Source organism: Vulpes lagopus, chromosome 3, assembly GCF_018345385.1.
Source record: "Vulpes lagopus strain Blue_001 chromosome 3, ASM1834538v1, whole genome shotgun sequence".
Taxonomy (NCBI): Eukaryota; Metazoa; Chordata; class Mammalia; order Carnivora; family Canidae; genus Vulpes; species Vulpes lagopus.
In genome coordinates this window covers 89,998,775-90,017,465 of record NC_054826.1, presented here as the reverse complement: position 1 = coordinate 90,017,465, position 18,691 = coordinate 89,998,775, and the positions used below count along the sequence as shown (strand labels likewise).

The 18,691-nt window shown below is 35.3% G+C and overlaps 1 protein-coding gene and 1 non-coding gene across 2 annotated transcripts in view; both read right to left on the bottom strand.

Annotated features, from left to right (window-relative positions):
* The window catches only part of LOC121487539 (S-adenosyl-L-methionine-dependent tRNA 4-demethylwyosine synthase TYW1), a 203,563-nt gene that overhangs the window by 28,883 nt on the left and 155,989 nt on the right, over positions 1 to 18,691 (bottom strand). The window contains exon 14 of the mRNA XM_041749378.1: positions 1,333 to 1,443. Coding sequence (XP_041605312.1) covers positions 1,333 to 1,443 — 111 coding nt within the window. The remainder of the gene's footprint in view (positions 1 to 1,332; positions 1,444 to 18,691) is intronic.
* LOC121488440 lies at positions 5,537 to 5,643 on the bottom strand. The gene has a single exon (XR_005987069.1). It is a non-coding gene; the product is annotated as a U6 spliceosomal RNA (small nuclear RNA).

The window sequence follows — 18,691 nt, the reverse complement described above, 5'->3', positions numbered from 1 at the left end:
CCACCTCTGTGATTCATCTTGTGTCTCTGCCAACTTCTGCTGCCCCACTGAGATCACATGGGACCTCTGAACACTACCTGAGCCATCTGCCCCGAAGGCTCTAACCCCAAGCCTTTGTGTACTGTGTTGCTTCTTACTATTTAGGAATCAGTTGTAAAAAATAAAAAGTTATCTCCTCAGAAAAGCCTTCCTGCTTATGAAATCTAAAACAGCCAATTACAAAATCTAGCAAAACAGTATCTGCCATTTGACAAACCAAACCACTCACAGGAATCCATCCCAAAGAAACACTGGCAAAAACAGGCCAGAGACAACCAGACATTACATTACATACCACTAATCAAATAATCTTGAAATGCAAACACGCACACACACTCGCATGTGCACACGCGCACGCACACACATGCACACACACACACACACACACACACACACACACACACCTGATCAGGATTCTCTTGTTCTAACTACCAAACTACAGAAAAATCGGAATATAGATATAGGGAACTGGAAGTAGCCATCATAAATGACCCATGTTCTTCAACAATATTACTGATGTGGGAGGTGAGGCAGAGGAGAGAGAACAAATGGAAAAGGAACTAACAGTTTAAAGGAAATTTACGAGAGCAACAAGCCAATTACAGTCAATGTCCCTTATCTGGATCCAGATTCACAAATACCGTTTAAATAAGACGAAATAATTGGTCAAGTTTAAAGCCTATTTCCGATACTTGAATGACTATTGTTAAAACTGTTCAGTTGTGAGAGCGGTATTCAGGTTAAGTGTTTAAAGTGACTGTATACCTTTTAGAGACATATCCTAAACAGTTATGGATGAGTCAAATAATGTGGGGTTTTGCTTCAAAATAACAGGGTAAGGCAGAGAAAATGGGTATGGGTAGAGCTGAAATAAGACTGGTCCTGAGTTGGTAATTTTCAAAGCTGGGTGATGACTGGGCGATGGAGGGTCATTAGACCAGTTTCTCTACTTCTGCTTATGTTTGAAATTCTCCCCAATAAAAGTTTATTTTAAAGCCAACCAATTCCTCACTACAACACTATTTCTTAGCATACTAATATTACAATGTAGTTTTTAATTACTGATTTTGTATTGACGGTCTACCTCTCCATAAATATGAGCTTTATAAGAGCAAACACTTAGTCTTTACTGTTATGATCCCCAATGCCTAGAACTGCCAGGTTCTTGATTCATATTTCTGAATGTATAAATAAAACATGTAGGACCCCCTGTAGAATTTTAAAAGATGCTAATTTCACTGTGGCCAACAAAGCACCACCGGAAATGTGATGACGCAGCCGGCAGGAGCTTACCTTCACTTCGATGAAGTCAGGATTCCCCAGGGACACCAGCTCAGCGTAGGCCTGGAGTTCATCCACATTCCATGCTTTCACTAGAGTCAGTCTGTACACGGTACGCTGTTGCTAAAACAAAGGAAAAGCCAACTCTGTTTTTATCTTGGTAGAAAGTCACACCTAGGAAGGTTTTCAAATTTCCACAGTAAGAATCCAGGTAAGATGAAATTCAGCATGAACTTTTATAAACTGAAGTTATATTTTGTAGAAAGATGAAAAAATGTATACTAATATAATAATATTCCCATAAGACTTTTAAAGGCACAGATACTGACATACATCTTTTCTTATAATCTCTAACATAGTTTTAGATACCCAAATGTTTCTTGACAACTACACACTTGAGTTAGATTTAGTAAGGAACAGTAAATTGACCAAATAGTTTAAGACTGTTGAAAATTAATTCAAATAACCTACAGGCTTTCAGGTACCAATCACTCAAGTGTTTAGGATAAGAATTTCTAATTACTTGTCTTCTTTCCTACTTTCTCACCATTAATGATCACTTGTTGGTAGAAAAGCACATTTATGAATTGTCAGTGTTGTCACCTATTTACCATTTACCCAAGGAGCTTCTGCTTTTCTGAAAAGCAATTAGACAATAGACATCAAATCAAAGGCTTTAAAAAGTTTATGCCCTTTGACTTTTTTTTTCCCTTAAATGTCATTTATTAGAAAATACAATTCCAGAGAAATTAGCAGATATAAGGAAGTCTGGGAAGTTGGTACAGTACACAGACCTCTTTATATCACACAGAAGGTCAAAATAAAATGAGCTACAGGCAAAAAGCCAGTGATGCAACTATGGTCCATTCATCTGGAGAAGTTCCACCCCTGTTCCCCACTTCCCCCAGCCCTTCCCTTTGACTTTCTTTGTAGCTCCCTTCTAGGACCCAAAGACACATTTTTAAATGTTTGAAGGCTTATTTCAACATCTCAGAACATTACTAACAACATTTTAAAACCTAAAGCAAAAAATTTTTAAAAATTTAAAAAATAAAACCTAAAGCAAGAGTGGGGGTGGGGGCAGGATCTATGACTACCCTATAACCAATAGTGTATGGCAAAGGTGGTATGAAGTACGTGCTTATGTGTGCATGATTACACATCCATCTGCAGCACGTTCCCAGGCAATATCCATGCTGCTAAAACTCAAAGCATGCTTTAAGTAGCAAGGTTCAAGATACTTGAGAAAAAAAGTGGTGAGAAATGAACAAAATATCAATCTTTCTACTTTTGTCTAAGTTTGAAGATTTCTGTAATTAGTAAAAAAGAAGAAACACTTGAGATCTTTAATGAAAAAAACTAATGGAGGCAGCCATACCAGAAAACTAGCCATACCATAAATTATTTTAAAATATAGTATATAATGCATGAAAAGACAGAAATCTTCCAGATTCCTCTTACATATCTAGAATTCACCTAACAAAAATGGTAGAGAACTGCAGACCACTCTCATTTGTACTTATATACACAAAATGTCACAGAAATTTTAGCAAATAAGATTTAGCACTATGTTAAAAGTTCTAGGAATGTGGGATGTTTAGGTGGCTTAGTTGGTTGAATGTCCAACTCTTGATTTCGGCTTAGGTCACGATCTCAGGGTTGTGAGATGGAGCCAAGCCAGGCCCTGTGCTTAGCGAAGAGTCTACTGGAGATTCTCTCTCTCCTTCTCCCTCTGCTCCTTCCCCGGCTCATACTCTCTCTCTAAAATAAACAAAATCTTTTAAAAAAATTCTAGGAATGCAAAATCTTAAAAAAAACTCTAAGATTCATCACATGGTTCAACACACACAAAAAAATTCATATGGTCATCTTCAGAGCTACACTAAGATATTTGATATAACTTAAAAGCCATCCTTAATTTTAAAACAAAACTGAGTAAACAAATCAAAGGCCATTTTAGTTACCAAACTAAATAATTAAAACACATCTTTAACATACAGAGAATACTCTCCAGTTAATAGTCAATGTCATTCTCAGTCATTTAAAAAATACAGGCATTCTCATTTAGTCATACTAACAGAATGTCCACTCTGTTATTTTTATCAATACTTCCCCTGAAAGTTAAAATCAAAGCAATAAGGCAAGGGAACAACAATTATTGGATACTATACAAAAAATAATTACTTGCAAATGATATAACTGGCTTCTTGGAAACCTTAAAAAGTCAACTAAAAAATGTTAAGGAAGATGGGCAGTTACTAAATTAAAGTACAAAAAGGAACAGCTTTCCTAGCATAGATTAGTGGAGAAAACTGGATGCTGGGGCCAGACTGAATCCCAGACCACATACTTAGCTACCTTTACCCCTCTGTTCTCAGGTTCTTTCCTTTTTTTTCTTTAAAAGATTTTATTTATTTACTTGAGAGAGAGAAAGAGAGACCAGAGAGAGAGAGGGAGAAGCTAACTCCCTGCTTAGCAGACAGCCCGACATAGGACTCGATCCCAGGACCCCAGGATCATGACCTGAGCCAAAGGTAATGACCTTAATGACTGAGCCACCCAGGCGCCACTGTTCATAGTTTCTACCCTGTGTAAAATGAGGGTCCTACACAGGATAAAAAGCATGAATTCACGTAGAACTTAGAACCCAGACTGACAGCAGGAAGTCCTAAACAGTATTAGTTACTAGATGCCATCAACAACTAATTATGAAATGCAAGGCCAGGAAAATTCTACTTAAATTATAAAATACATTTTTAAAATACCTAGTGATTAGTTTGTGAAATAACATGGATAGTGAAGAAAATAAACTTTTCTGAGACCTAAACAAAAACTTACCTACATGGAGAGCCAGGACAGATTTATAATGTTAACTCCAGTGGGAGTTTAAAATTCCTTGGAACAAAAAAACTGGCAACGATACCAACAGTAACACTAGCAGGAATTAGCAATTACTCAGCACTTACCACATGCCAGCTGTTGTTGTAAGTGCTTAATATCATAGCGAAGACTCCAATATTTGTCTAATCTTTACAACAAATCTTACAAAATAGGTTTGATTATTATCTTCACATTACAGTTACGAAATTGAGGCCTAGAGCTATTGAATAAATTACTCAAAGTTACATAGCTGGAAAGTAGCAAGGCTGGGATATGAACCCAAGTAGTATGGCTCTCTCTCACTCTGCTAAACCTTTTTAAATTGTGAAATGAAACACACAAAGAGAAATGTATATAAAACATGTATGTGTAGCTAAAAGGGTTACTAGCATAAAGAAAACACCCATTACTTGGCCACTATCCATTCCCTTTGTCCCAAAGACACCTAATATCCTGACTCTCACATTACAGTTTTAGATTTATGCCTATGTTTGAAATTTATGTAAATGGAACCATTATCCTTTTGTATTTTGCTTCTGTCATTCAACATATTTATAAAATTCATCCATGTCACTGGATGTTCACATTTGCTCATTTTCATTGTTATCCAGTATTCCATTATTTGCATATATAACAATTTATTCAACTATTCCCCTACTGATAGACATTTGGATCATTTCCATTTTCAGCTGTTATGAAACAATGCTGTTATACTTTTTTGACACTGGCGTTTAATTCTGCCAATTTTAGGAAACTGTTTGAAATGCTATTATGACATATACTCTTTTAGGTCTGGCTTTTTTCACAGAATTTGACATTTTATGAGATTATCCATACTGTTGGACATAGCTGTACAGACAAATTCATTGCCATTTTGTACTTCATCATATGAATATACTACTAGTGAAAGTTGTATCTTTGTTTTCCCCCGGTTTGGGTCTCTTACAAAATAATGTTGCCATCAGTGTTATTTACTTAACTCCTGAGATGCACAAGAGCACGTATTTTTCGTGGAGCATCTGAAAGCAGAAATGCTGGGTCACTGGATGTGTATTCCTGCAATTCTAGCAGGTGCTGCCAACCCGGCTTCCAGAATCATTCCACCTTACTTCCACCTGCAGTGTCTCAGTTCCAGTTATTTCTCTTCTTCAACAACACTTGGTGTTGTTAGTGTTTAAAATTTGCCAGCCTTGCATTGTTTTATTTTGTATTGGCCTGATTACTAAATAAGTTGATTATGTTTCTGGTCATTTGGATGTGGGCTTTTATGAAGTACTTGTTCAAGTGTTTTAAATATTTCTCTATTGGGCTGTCTTTTCCCTACTGATATTTTTTTTTAAATATGGAACACTTCATGAATTTGCATGTCATCCTTGAGCAGGAGCCATGCTAATCTTCTCTGTATTGTTTTAACTTTAGTATATGTGCTGCCAAAGGGAGCACTGATATATTTTTCTAAATTTTTATATATTCTGGCTAGATGAGGGCTATTATAAACATCTTGGAAATCTTTTCATACACTTTATGGTTTTCCTTTTTACTTTCTTTGTATCTTTTCATCAGCAAAGTAACTAATTTTCATACCTTTTTATCTATAGCATACTTATAATCAAATTGCTACAGACAAAGAGAAGCATTAGGGGCTACCGGAAAAGGAATACCACTGGACTTCATTAGTTTATTTCAAATTATCAGCTTCACATCTGAGTTTTAGCTGTGTCTGTGGGGAGCTTACTCAATGGAATCATTTCAGATACTTCATTTAAAGTCTGTTTAAAATTAGTTAAAGCAGTTCCTAAGGTCTCTAGAAGAACAAAAGGGTGTTAGACTCTAGTTAGATTAGATTAAAACAAAAACTGGGTGCAGATGTTGCTTGAAAGGTGAAAGCTAGAATTTCCTTTACAAAGGAAATACTTAACACTGTTATTTTATCCTTCTTTTTGTTAAAAAAAAGAAAAGAAAAAAGAAAAGAAAAGGAAAAGAAAAGAAAAGGAAAAGAAAAGAAAAGAAAAGAAAGAAGAGTGTGAGCTAGATTGTATTCATTTAATTTGAATTGAACTTTTGTTTTTTCAGTTTGGGGACTTAGTACTTTTAATTTGCATAGGCTCTGGAATGGCTATTACTACAGAATTTTCAGAATGTGGTATGTTATCTAGTAGGAACAGATATAGTGTGATACCATGGAATACAAAAAAGAGGATGAAGGTATTTAATTGGGGCAAACAGCTTAGCTACCTGTTGTTTGTGGACAGTGTTATTTGTAAAATGTCACAATGTGATTTGTCAAAAATGTCAAAAAGTTGGCATGTTATAATTTCATGTATTTTCTGTTGATTCTGAGAATCTAAGATGCCCCTGACCTGCACCGGTGGTGCACAGTGACACAGTAATATCGGGGGGGAAGGGGAGATATTTGCAAGTACTATCATATCTAATGTGGCTGGTCTCTAGCAAGAGACCTAGATGTTCACCTCTAAAATTTAGACCAGATCTTTGTGACAGATTTCAAATTTGGGTTTTAACTTACATTGTTTCTTAGGGGAAGCAATACATGAACTGAAAATACATGGACTAAAAACTGAGGTCAAACTAGCAAAGGTAAATGTTCAGTGCTTATCAAAGAGAACTGAGGGAGAAAAGGATTAAGTCAAAAGGCCTGAGCAGTCAGAAGGATGGGAGAAAGGAGGAAAATGTGTAAGATGAACAAAGAACCACAGAGTGACAATTATGTTCTGGCTCTGGTGCCAGATGTGTGAATCCAGGTGGGCCCTCTGTGCCTCTGCTTAAATAACATCAGTGTTATTTACTGGGGATTTAATTTATTTAATGGGGACAGTAATAGCGTCAGCATCTTGTAGTACTGTCGTAAAAAGAACTAAAACAAAGGTCTTAGAACATGGTCTGGCACAAATACGGGTAGCAATAAATTTTAGCCACTATCGCCAGCACCACCAGTAGCAGCTCCACAGATCCACTGGTTACCCAACCAACAGTCACTGGGTCCCTCTCTACACCAGGCATAAGGCGCTGGAGATACAGCAATGAACAAAGCAAACAAAGTGCTGTCTGTTGTATAATTTACATTCTATTCTGCTAAATAAAACCAGAATCAGAGAAAATTAGCAACAGTAGTAATACCAAAAGAGGAGAGGAGCCAAGAAACTAGTAGAGATAAGACTCCACCACTGCTGTTTTTTGCACTATCTCCTCAATTTACAAAAACCAAAGTGAGTATTGAACAAATAGCATGCTTGTTAAAAAGTCAATTCTGGGGCAGCCCAGATGGCTCAGCAGTTTAGTACTGCCTTCGGTCCAGGGCGTGATCCTGGGGACCCGGAATCGAGTCCCATGTCAGGCTCCCTGCACGGAGCCTGCTTCTCCCTCTGCCTGTGTCTCTGCCTCTCTCTCTCCCTCTCGCTCTCTCTCTCTCTGAGTAAATAAAATCTTTAAAAAAAAAAAAAAAAAGTTAATTCTGAATGATTTAAAGCCAAAACAAAAACAAAACAAAAAAAGACCAAAAATATCTCCTCAAAATTAAAACAATTCCTCACCAATGACTACTGTTGCTAAAAAGAAATGAACATTTAATACCTCTACTAGAAACTGGGCAATCTATCAAACTCCTTAGAAACCACACCTATTATTGAAATGGCTTTAAAGAAGTTTTATACTATTTGTGAGAGACAAAAAAAAAAGTGTCAATCTGATAAATTAAATAAAGAATGAGAAAATAAATTCGAAGATATAACTCATGATGCAACCAAATGAAACATTCTTTACATTCAAAGATAAGCAGGAAAACTATTGTAGAATTACTCTTAAAAAAATTAAGTAAGAGCACCTTGGTGGCTCAGTTGGTTAAGTGTCTGTCTTCAGCTTAGGTCATGATCCGAGAGTCCTGGGATCAGCCCCACATCAGATTCCCTTCTCAGTAGGGAGTCTGCTTCTCCCTCTCCTTCTGCTCTTCCCTGCCATGTGCTCTCTCTCTCTAACAAATAAATAAAATCTTAAAAAAAAAATAAATTAAGAAGCCAATCAATTTCAACCTTAATGAACAACTGAAGATGCAGATCAAGGAAAGAGGGTAAAGAAAAAGTTATAAGACTCAGTGAAGAAAATCTGATTCAAAAAAAAAAAAAAAAAAATCTGATTCAACAGGAAATCACTAAAGAAAACACATCAAGCCACTAATAATGTTATTTCCCAAAAAGAAAGAGAAGGGTTATAGGTTTATTATTTATGTTTCTTCTTAGAGATCTGTAAAACACCACGAAGTGTACTAACATACACATTACAAATCTCAGGGAAAAAAAAAAAAGGCAAAAAGAATATTTGAAAACAGGATGGCAAAAAACTTCAAAAAATTAATGAAAAACATAAATCTACATATCTAAGAAGCTCAAAAAACTCCAAAAAGGATAAATTCAGAAACCCATACTAAGACACATTATAATGAAACTGTCAAAAGACAAAAAGAATTGAAAGCCACAAGAAAGAAGTGTTTTATCAGATATGAGATCCTTGATGAGATTAAGAACCAATTTCTCATATTTCTCATCAACAACCATAGTAGTTAGGAGGCAGTGGGATGACATTTAAACTGCTGAGGGGGGAAAAAAAACTGTCAACCAGGAATATAATACCTGTCAAAACTATCCTTCAAAGATAAAGGAAAAACTAAGCCATTCCCAAATGAAGAAAAGCTGAGGGAGTTCACTAAGAGCAGACCTGCCCTTGGAGAAACAGAAAAGGGAGACTTTTAGAAGAACAGGAAATGATACCAGACAGTAACTTGAAACCAAAAGAAGAAATAAAGAACTCCAATAAAGGAGTTAATAAATACATTAATAAATATAAAAGCCAATATTACTCATTTTTGAGTTTCCTATTTTTGTTTCCTAGGTGATTTGAAAGACATCTACACAAAGCAGTTTAACTACAGATCTACAGATTTATATTAACAGGCATGCAGTGTATAAAGATGTAATTTGTGAAATTAATATAAAAGGAGGAAGATGGAGTTTTGTAGGATTAGTTTTTGTATGTAACTAAAGTTAACCTCGCAGGAATTCAAACTAGACTGTTCTAAAGCAAAAGTCTTGGGCTGCCTGGGTGGCTCAGCAGTTGAGCATCTGCCTTTGGCCCAGGGCATGATCCTGGGGTCCTGGGATCGAGTCCCGATTCAGGCTCCCTGTGGGGAGCCTGCTTCTCTCTCTGCCTGTGTCTCTGCCTCTCTCTGTGTCTCTTATGAATAAATAAATAAAATCTTTTTAAAAATTAATTAATTGTCTTAGTAGTTGAAACCCCATAATAACTATTAAGAAAATAACTAAACAAATATACAAACAAAATGAAGAGAGAATCAAAAAGTACACTGGAAAAAATCAATCAAATAAAAAAAGGGCAGCACTGGAGGAAACGAGAAACAAAAAATATGTAAGACATATAGAAAAGAAATAAAAATCATACAAGTCTTCATCAATACATCACTTTAAAGTTGATTAAATTAACCCATTAAAAGACAGAATGGATTTTTCTTTAAAACTTAACCACTTCTATGCTGTCTGCAAGAGAGATTCACTTTAGGTCCAAAGACACAGATAAGTGAAAGGATGGAAAAATTGCATTCCATGCAAATGGTAACCAAAAGAGAGCTGGGGTGGCTCTACTAACATCAGACTAAATAGATTTTAAGTAAAATATTGTTACAAGAGCCAAAAAAGGTCCTTATATATTGATAAAATGGTTAACTCATTAAGCTATAACAATTATAAACACACACACACACACACACACACACTCTAAACAACAGGTACATACAAGGTATCTTCAATAAGATTAACAGCTAATTTCTCATCAGGAGTATTGCCAAACCAGGAAATCCCACACGAGCCTTTGGTGTCCAGAGTTTTAATTTGGAGCTCCATCACATATGGCCCACATGGCTAAACTTGGGTTTCCAGGCCCTCCTAGAGGTTCAGGGTCATACTTTTAGTTATTAGTTCCCCTGGAGATTAGAACTAATAATGGAATTAATTAATAATGAAACTAATAAGGTTCCAAAGCCTCCACCATAAATTGTATCTTTAGACCAGTGGCCAAAGTCCCTAGGCAAACAAAGATATTCCTATCAGGGAGGGCATTCTGAAAAATCAAGAGATCATCTCTCAGTATCCAAAGGCAAAAGCCATACACATTTTAGGTAAAGTTAATTTTTCACTACACAACACCAATAGGTCAGAGAAAAAACAAAAAGGGAAAATACTTTGCAATAAATAAAAATAAGACCATAACATATCAGAAATTATGGAAAACTGAAAAGGCATTGCTTGGAGAAAAATTAATAGCTGTAAACACCTACATAAAAAAAAATATCTCAAAACATTAACCTAAGTTCACATCTCAATGTAGAAGAGTAGTTAAGCCAAAAGGGAAAAGAGAAAAAAATAATAAAGATGAGAACAGAACAGAAGTAAAAGGGAGAATGGAGAAAACACTGGAGAAGAAAGAATATCCAAGTTGGTTCTATGAAAATATTAACCCAACTGACAAACCTGTAACCAGACTAAAAAAGAGAGAGAAGACACATCTAAAATCAGAAATGAAAGTGGAGACAATACTGCCAACCTTGCATAAAGAAATATAAAGGAGTATAAGAGAATACTGTGAACAAGTGTATGCCAACAAATTAGATATAACCTAAATTAAATGGACAAATTCCTAGAAACACACAAATTGCCAAAAAGGAGTCACAGAAAAATGGAAAATCTGAACAAACCTATAACGAGTAAAGAGATTGAATCCGTAATAAAAAAAAAAAAAAAAACTCCCAACCAAAAAAAAGTCCAGAAACAGATGGTTTCACTGGTGAACTCTGTCAAACATTTCAAGAATAATTCTCAAACTCTTCCCATTAACAGAAGAAAAGGGAACACTTTTAAATTCCTTCCCTGAGGCCAGCCATTACCTTTGAACCAAACCAAAGATATCACAAGAAAATATCCAGTATCCCTTATGAATATAAATGCAGAAATCCTCAATGAAATCCTATCAAACCAAATCCAATAGCTATTAAAATATTACACAGCATAACTAAGTGGTATTTATCCCAGGAATGAAAAAGTAACATACTGCATGAATTCACTTTATGAAATATCCAGAACAGGTGTATCCTTAGAAAGAGAAAGCAGATTTGTGGTTGTCAGCAACTGGGTAGGGAGGATGGAGAGTACCTACTCACTGTATACAAGAGTTTATTTAGGAATGATGAAAATGGTTAGGAACTAGGTAGAGGCAGTAATTAAATAACATCATGAAGGTACTAAATGCCAGTGCATTCTCCATTTCAAAATGGTTAACTTTATGTTATTTGAATTTCAGCTCAATAAAAAATAAAAAATCTCTGTCAAAATTCCAGCTGCCCATTTTTCAGAGAGGAGAGGAAAGCTGATTTTCAAGATGCATACAGAAATGCATATGGACCCAGAGAGCCAAAATAACTTTGAAAAAGAACAAATTTGTGGAACTCACATTTTCTGATTTCAAGACTTACACAAAGCTACACTAACCAAGATTGTATGATACTGGCATAAGAACAGATCTATGGATCAATGGAATAGAATTGAGTCCAGAAGTGAACCCACATGTATATAGTCAACTGATATGACAAGCATGTCAAATCCATTCAATGGAGGAAAAATAGTTTCTTCAACAAATAGTCCTGAGATAACTGAATATTCACATGCAAATATATGAAGTGGAACTCCTACTTCATACTATACATGCAAATTAACTCAAAATGGACCAAAGATCTATATGTAAGAGCTAAGACAATGAAACTCTTTGAAAAAAAAAAAACATGAGGACAAGTTTTGGATTAGGCCATTAGATATGACACCAAAAGCACAAGCAACAAATGAAAAAAAAATAAGTTGAAATTCATCAAAATGAAAAATTTTTGTGCTTCAGTCTGGTGGTTCCTCAAAAAGTTAAACACTCAACTACCATATGACCTAACATTTCCATTCCTAGGCAGATACACCTGAAAGAATTAGAAACATAGGTTCACACTAAAACTTGAACATGAATATTCACAGCTTGTTATTCTCTCTTTTTAAAAAATACTTTATTTATTTACTCATGAGAGACACAGAGAAAGAGGCAGAGACATAGACAGAGAAGCAGGCTCCATGCAAGGAACCCGATGCAGGACTCCATCCCAGGACTCCCGGATCATGCCCTGAGCCAAAGGCAGACACACTCAGCCACAGAGCCACCCAGGCGTCCCACAGCTTGTTATTCTTAAGAGCCAAAAGGTAGAAACAACCAATGTCCATCAGCTGAAGAATGGATGAACAAAATGTAGCGTGTATCCATACACTGGAGTATTATTTAGCTAGAAAAACAAAGAATGAGGTTCTAATTCAAGCAATTACATGAATGGATCTTGAAAACAATTATGCTAACTGAAAAAAGCCAGACACTATTAAAATGGTCTGGAATGAGACAATGCTAACAGTTGCACAATTTTGTGAATAAGCTAAAAGCCAGTGAATTCATACACTTTAAAAAGGTAAATTTATGCTGTATGAATTATATCTCAATTTTAAAAAATAAGACTGAATATCCATAAGTATCTTAGGAAGTCAGAATGTGAATGCCAATCTAAATACAGGAAAGAAAAAAAGGAAATACCTATAAAATATGGTGAGCTATCAGAAAAATCAATACTGTTAAAATGTCTGTAATACCCAAAGCTACCTATAGATTCAATGCAATCCCTATCAGAATTCCAATGGGATTTTTCACCAAACTAGGAAAAACAATCTGAAAATTTATATGAAACCATAAGAGACCCTCAAGGGCCAGCCAAAGCAATCCTGAGAAAAATGAACAAAGCAGGAGCACACATATCCTGCTTTCAAAGTTTACTGCAAAGCTATTGTAATCAAACCAGCATGGCACTGACACAAAGACAGACACATAAACCAGTGGAACACAGAGTTGAAAATAAACTTCGGTATATACAGTGAACTAATCCTTGACCAGGGAACCAATATTTGACCATTGAGAATACTCAATGGAGAAAAGATAGTCTCTTCAATAAATGCTGAGAAAACTGCATAATCACATACAGAGCACTGAAAATGGAGCCCTATCTTTCATCATTCGCCCTTTCATCAAAAATTAACTTGAAGTGGACTAAAGACTTCTATATGAACTGAAACCATAAAATTTCTAGAAAATAACACAGGGAAAAAGTTCTCTGACACTAATCTTAGCAATGACTTTTTGGATATAACACCAAAAGTACAAGGAGCAAAAGCAAAAACAGACAAATGAGACTACATCAAACTAATCTTCAACAAAATGAAAAGTCATCCTACAGAATGAGAGAAAATACTTACAAATGATTTTCCGATTAAGGGCTAAAATATCTAAAGAACTACAATTCAATAAACAAAAAAAAAAAAGAAGCCCCAAAAAACGAAAACAAAAAACCCAGAAACTGTCTGATTTTAAAATTGGGCAGAGGTAGGATACCTGGGTAGCTCAGCGGTTGAGCATCTGCCTTTGGCTCAGGGCATGATCCTAGAGTCCCGGATGGAGTCAAGTCCCACATTGGGCTCCTTGTGGGGAGCCTGCTTCTCCCTCTGCCTGTGTCTCTGCCTCTCTCTGTCTCTCATGAATAAATAAAATCTTTAAAAAAAAAATTGGGCAGAGGAACTGAATAGACATTTTCCCAAAGAAGACATCCAAATGGCCAACAGGTACATGAAAAGACGCTCAATGTCACTTTTCATCAGGGAAATGTAAATCAAAACCACAATGAGATATTTGCTCACACATATTAGACTAGCTATCCTTAAGACAACAAAAGAAAACAAGTGTTAACAAGGATGTAGAAAAAAGGGAACCCATTTTGGGTTTGGGGAACTGTGAGTGGGAATGTAAATTGGTACAGTCACTATGGTGAGCAGTATGAAGGACTCTCAAAAAATAAAAAGTAGAACTAGCATATGATCCAGCAACTCTATTTCTGGGTATATACCAAAGGAAATGAAAACAGGATATTCAAAATAGCCAATATATGGAAACAATCTAAGTGACTATCAACAGATAAATAGTCAATGAACATGTAGTGGAATATTACGTTGGAATATTACTCAGCCAAGAGAAAGAAGAAAATACTCCCATTTGAGACAAAGTGGATAAACATGGGCATCAAAGGCATTATTATAACAAGTGAGGTAAATCAAAGAAAGAAATACAAATATAGCTGACCCTTGGACAACATGGGTTTGAACTATGTGAGTCTACTTATATAGAGATTTTCAGTAAATATATACATACAGTACTATAAATCTATTTTCTCTTTCTTGATGTTTTCAGTAACATTTTCTTTTCTCTAGTTTACTTTATTATAAGAACATAGTATAATACATAGAATATTCAAAATATGTGTCAGGGGAGTCAAAAGTTAATATGCAGATTTTCTACTGCACAGGGGCTTTGTGCCCTGAACCCCTATGATGTTTAACAGTCAACAGTATGATATCATTTATATGTGGAATTTACAGTAGTTGAAGTCACGGAAACAGAGTAGAATGGTGGTTACGAGTGCCAGGGCATTGGGGAGTTGGAGAGATATTGGTCAAAGGGTACGAACTTGCATAAGATGAATAAAGTCCTGGAGATCTAATGCACAGCATTGTGATTATAGTTAACAATATTCTATATCTTATACCAAAGTTGCTAAGAGATTAAACGTTCTCACCATAAAAAAAGATAATTATTGGATGTGATGGAAATATTAGATTATATATCATATTGCATTATATAAATGTATCAAATGAACACACCTTAAACTTACAAAATGTCACATGTCAATGATCAATTTTATCTCAACAAAAAAGAAATGAGTAACAAGTATGGATATATGATTTATTATAAAAACTGACACTATAGAACAAGGTAGTAAAAGAAGATATTTTAAATAAACAGTGTTGGGTGAAATGGATGTCCATGTAGGGGGTTAAAAGCATGCACAATTAAAAAAAAATTTTAACGGATTATGGACTTAAATGTGAAAGAAAAACAACAAAATATTTAGAAAATAAGAATCTCTTCGTGATTTTCTTAAATGCTTTAAAACCACACTCAACAGAAAAGCAAGCATGATTAAGCTGGACTACATTAAAATTAGCAACTTCTCCTTGTCAAAAGATATGAAAAAGAAAGAGATAAACTATAGAGTGAGAAAAGACATTTACTCATACCTATAATATGTAAATAACTTCTACAAACCAATAAGAAAAAAGATAAATGCAGAATGAATATTGACAAAAGCCATGAATGTCCCTGTATAGCTTTGAATAAGAATGCTTTTTCTGATTTAATGACAGAGAACACTAACTTTGAAGAAAGTATCCTTCTCAAAAGAGGGTATCCCAATGACCAATGAAGAGAAATTCAAATTAAATCTACAAGAAAATATTATTTCACAACCCACCACAAAAACTGACAAAAGAAACTGGTGGCAAGGAAGAAAAACAACTGATACACGCTGTGTTAGGAGTGCAAATTCATATATTACTTTAGAAATTATTTGGCATTAACTACTAAATATGAATGCATGCATATCGAATGATCCAGGAATTCCATTCCTAGATATACAGCCAACATTAAAGAACAAATACATACACCAAAAGACATGTACAGGAATACTACTTGTAGGATGATTTGGGATAGCCAAAAACTGGAACAAATGACTATTCTTCAACAGTAAAATAGATGAACTATAGCATATTTATATAATGAAATAGAAAAATGAAAATGAATGGACTACAGCTATATACAACACGGACAAAACTAATAACATAAAGCAAAATACAGCTGACCCTTGAGCAGCATGCATGTGAACTGCATACATCGACTTACTGAATTTCTTACAGTAAGTACTAGACATGTATTTTCTCTTTCTTATGACTTTGATAGCATTTGTCTTTCTCTTACTTACTTTATTGTAAGAATACAGTACATACTACATATACAAAATATGTGTTAGTTTTTTTTAAGAGATTTTATTTATTTAATCATGACAGACAGAAAGAGAGAGAGGCAGAGACACAGGCAGAGGGAGAAGCAGGCTCCATGCAGGGAGCCTGATGTGGGTCCCAGGTCTCCAGGATCACACCCTGAGCTGAAGGCGGCGCCAAATCCCTGGGCTATCGGGGCTGCCCAAAATATGTGTTAATTAACTATGTAATGGGTAAGGCTTTTGGTCAACAGCAAGCTATTAGTAGCTCGTTTTGGGGGGGCAAAAGTTATATAAAGATTTTCAACTGCACAAGGGGTCAGCACCCCAACCCCAGCATTGTTCAAGGGTCAGTTCTGTACCATATGATTCCATTTCTATAAAGCTCAAAACCAGAGTAAACTGTCTTACAGTATTAGAAGTCAAATGGTGATTAGTTTTAGACAGAAGAGGGGCTTATGACCAGGAGGGAAGATGAATGGTATAAAAAGGTGACTCTGAAGGTGCTTTTAATATTGTATTTTTTAAGCTTGCTGCTGAATATAGAGGTGTGATCATTTTGTAGTAATTCACCAAGCTGTCCGCTTGAGCTCTGTGCACTTTTCTGTACATATGATATACTCTAGTAATAAATCCTTTAAGAGATAAAATACATGCAAAATGCTGGGAAAAGTCATTCATTTTTTTAAAGCCCTTCTATGTTATATACACACGTATTCATGAATAAAGTGACATATTTATTTGACTTGAAATATTCCAATGCCTTCTCCACCCTCAAAACAGAGAAGAGACAGATGAAACAAGAAATGAAGAGTGCCAATAGTTGTCAAAGTGAAGATCACGGTCATAGAGGAATTCATTCTATTATTCTCTTTTTTCCTGTGTGTTTTAAAAATCTATAATAAAAAGTTTAAAATATATATAACTGTGAGTTACACAGAATTCTGCTGTTTCTAATTAGGCAGCTTTCAGTGCTACATATTCTGGATGAGGTTATTATATCCCAGGACTACAGCTCTTAATTTCAACGATTTATCTTGACAGTTGCAATTCAAGATGAACTCGAGTTGAAGCTATGTCAAAACAAGATAAAATGGTCTCCTAAAATATGGTACTGAGTTACTAGTAATCAAAGAAATGCAAATTGAAGCAGTAATGAGGTACCATTTTGGGTTATCAAATTGGCAAAGATTTTTTTAAAATAGCAATATCCAAGTGCAGCCTAGAGTTTATCAAGACAGGCGTACTCACTCACTGATGGTAAAAGCAGAATTCAGTAAAAACATTTTGGAAAGTAACATGGCAACATGATTAAAGAACCTGAAAAATACTCAAATCTGTTGACCCAATAATTGTACTTCTAAAAATTTTGCCTTGAAATGATAAAAACTGTGGACAAATACTGATGAATAAGAATATTCATTCTGGCTTTATTTATAATAATGAGGTATTATTAACTCTCAAGAGCTTCAATCTCAAGAAAGCACAAGATGATTTATGACATAGCTATTTAACACTAAAGTTGATTATTTCAGAGCAGTGGATATGAATCCTAACATAGCTGAGAAACTCTCCTAACAAAAGGAAAGAGCTCAATGGAAATGTTATTTTCAGAATGGGGTAGGAAATGGGGAGGGGCATGTGTGTTTTGTACTTGTTCCTATTGAGAAGAACTGGTTTTAAGAGAATGTTTAATGATGAGGGGTAATTGTTTATGTAATAATGCTGAATTTTTAAAAGGCTAAAAACAAAACTGTATATATATGGTATTATTAATGACACAAATAAGGCTTGGAAGGAAATATAACAAAGGTTTTGGGATCAGAAAACATGTATACACACACATTTTTTAGTAGTATGAACTCTTGAGACTGAATCAGCTTAACAGTCTCTTGATATCCCTGATCTCAATTATCCATTATAGCAGATGGCTTAAACTAAATTCTCCTGCCCAGAAACCAGAAACTGAGTAAAGGATATAAAAAAGGATATTTGCCTTAGGTTCAGCAAAGCCCCAGAAGACCATGCATATAAACAAATATGACACAGAGTGTGCCTGGAGTTTGAAGAGTCATGTGCCTCTACAAGTTACTTACACAGCAAAAAATTTCTTTTTTTGAAATTTCTGAATGTCAAGAAGGGCTTGACATTCTCTTGGCAACATGGTTAATATGCAGGAAATGTTACCTATGTGAAGGAGTAGGAGGAAGGTATGTGATCCATGTATAGATGCAGAATAGACCACACACACACACACACACACGCAACCACATATTATAATGCATATAACAGACATACGGGCAAAGGGGTTCGTCTCTTGAGGAGCCACAAGAAGAGAAAGAAGTGCAAATGCAAAGGACAAAGTAGGCTAAGAGCACTGGCAGCTGAATGAGACAAGGACAGATTATAAATAAATACCCAAAAGCAGGGGGGGAATATTCCCATTAGAGGATT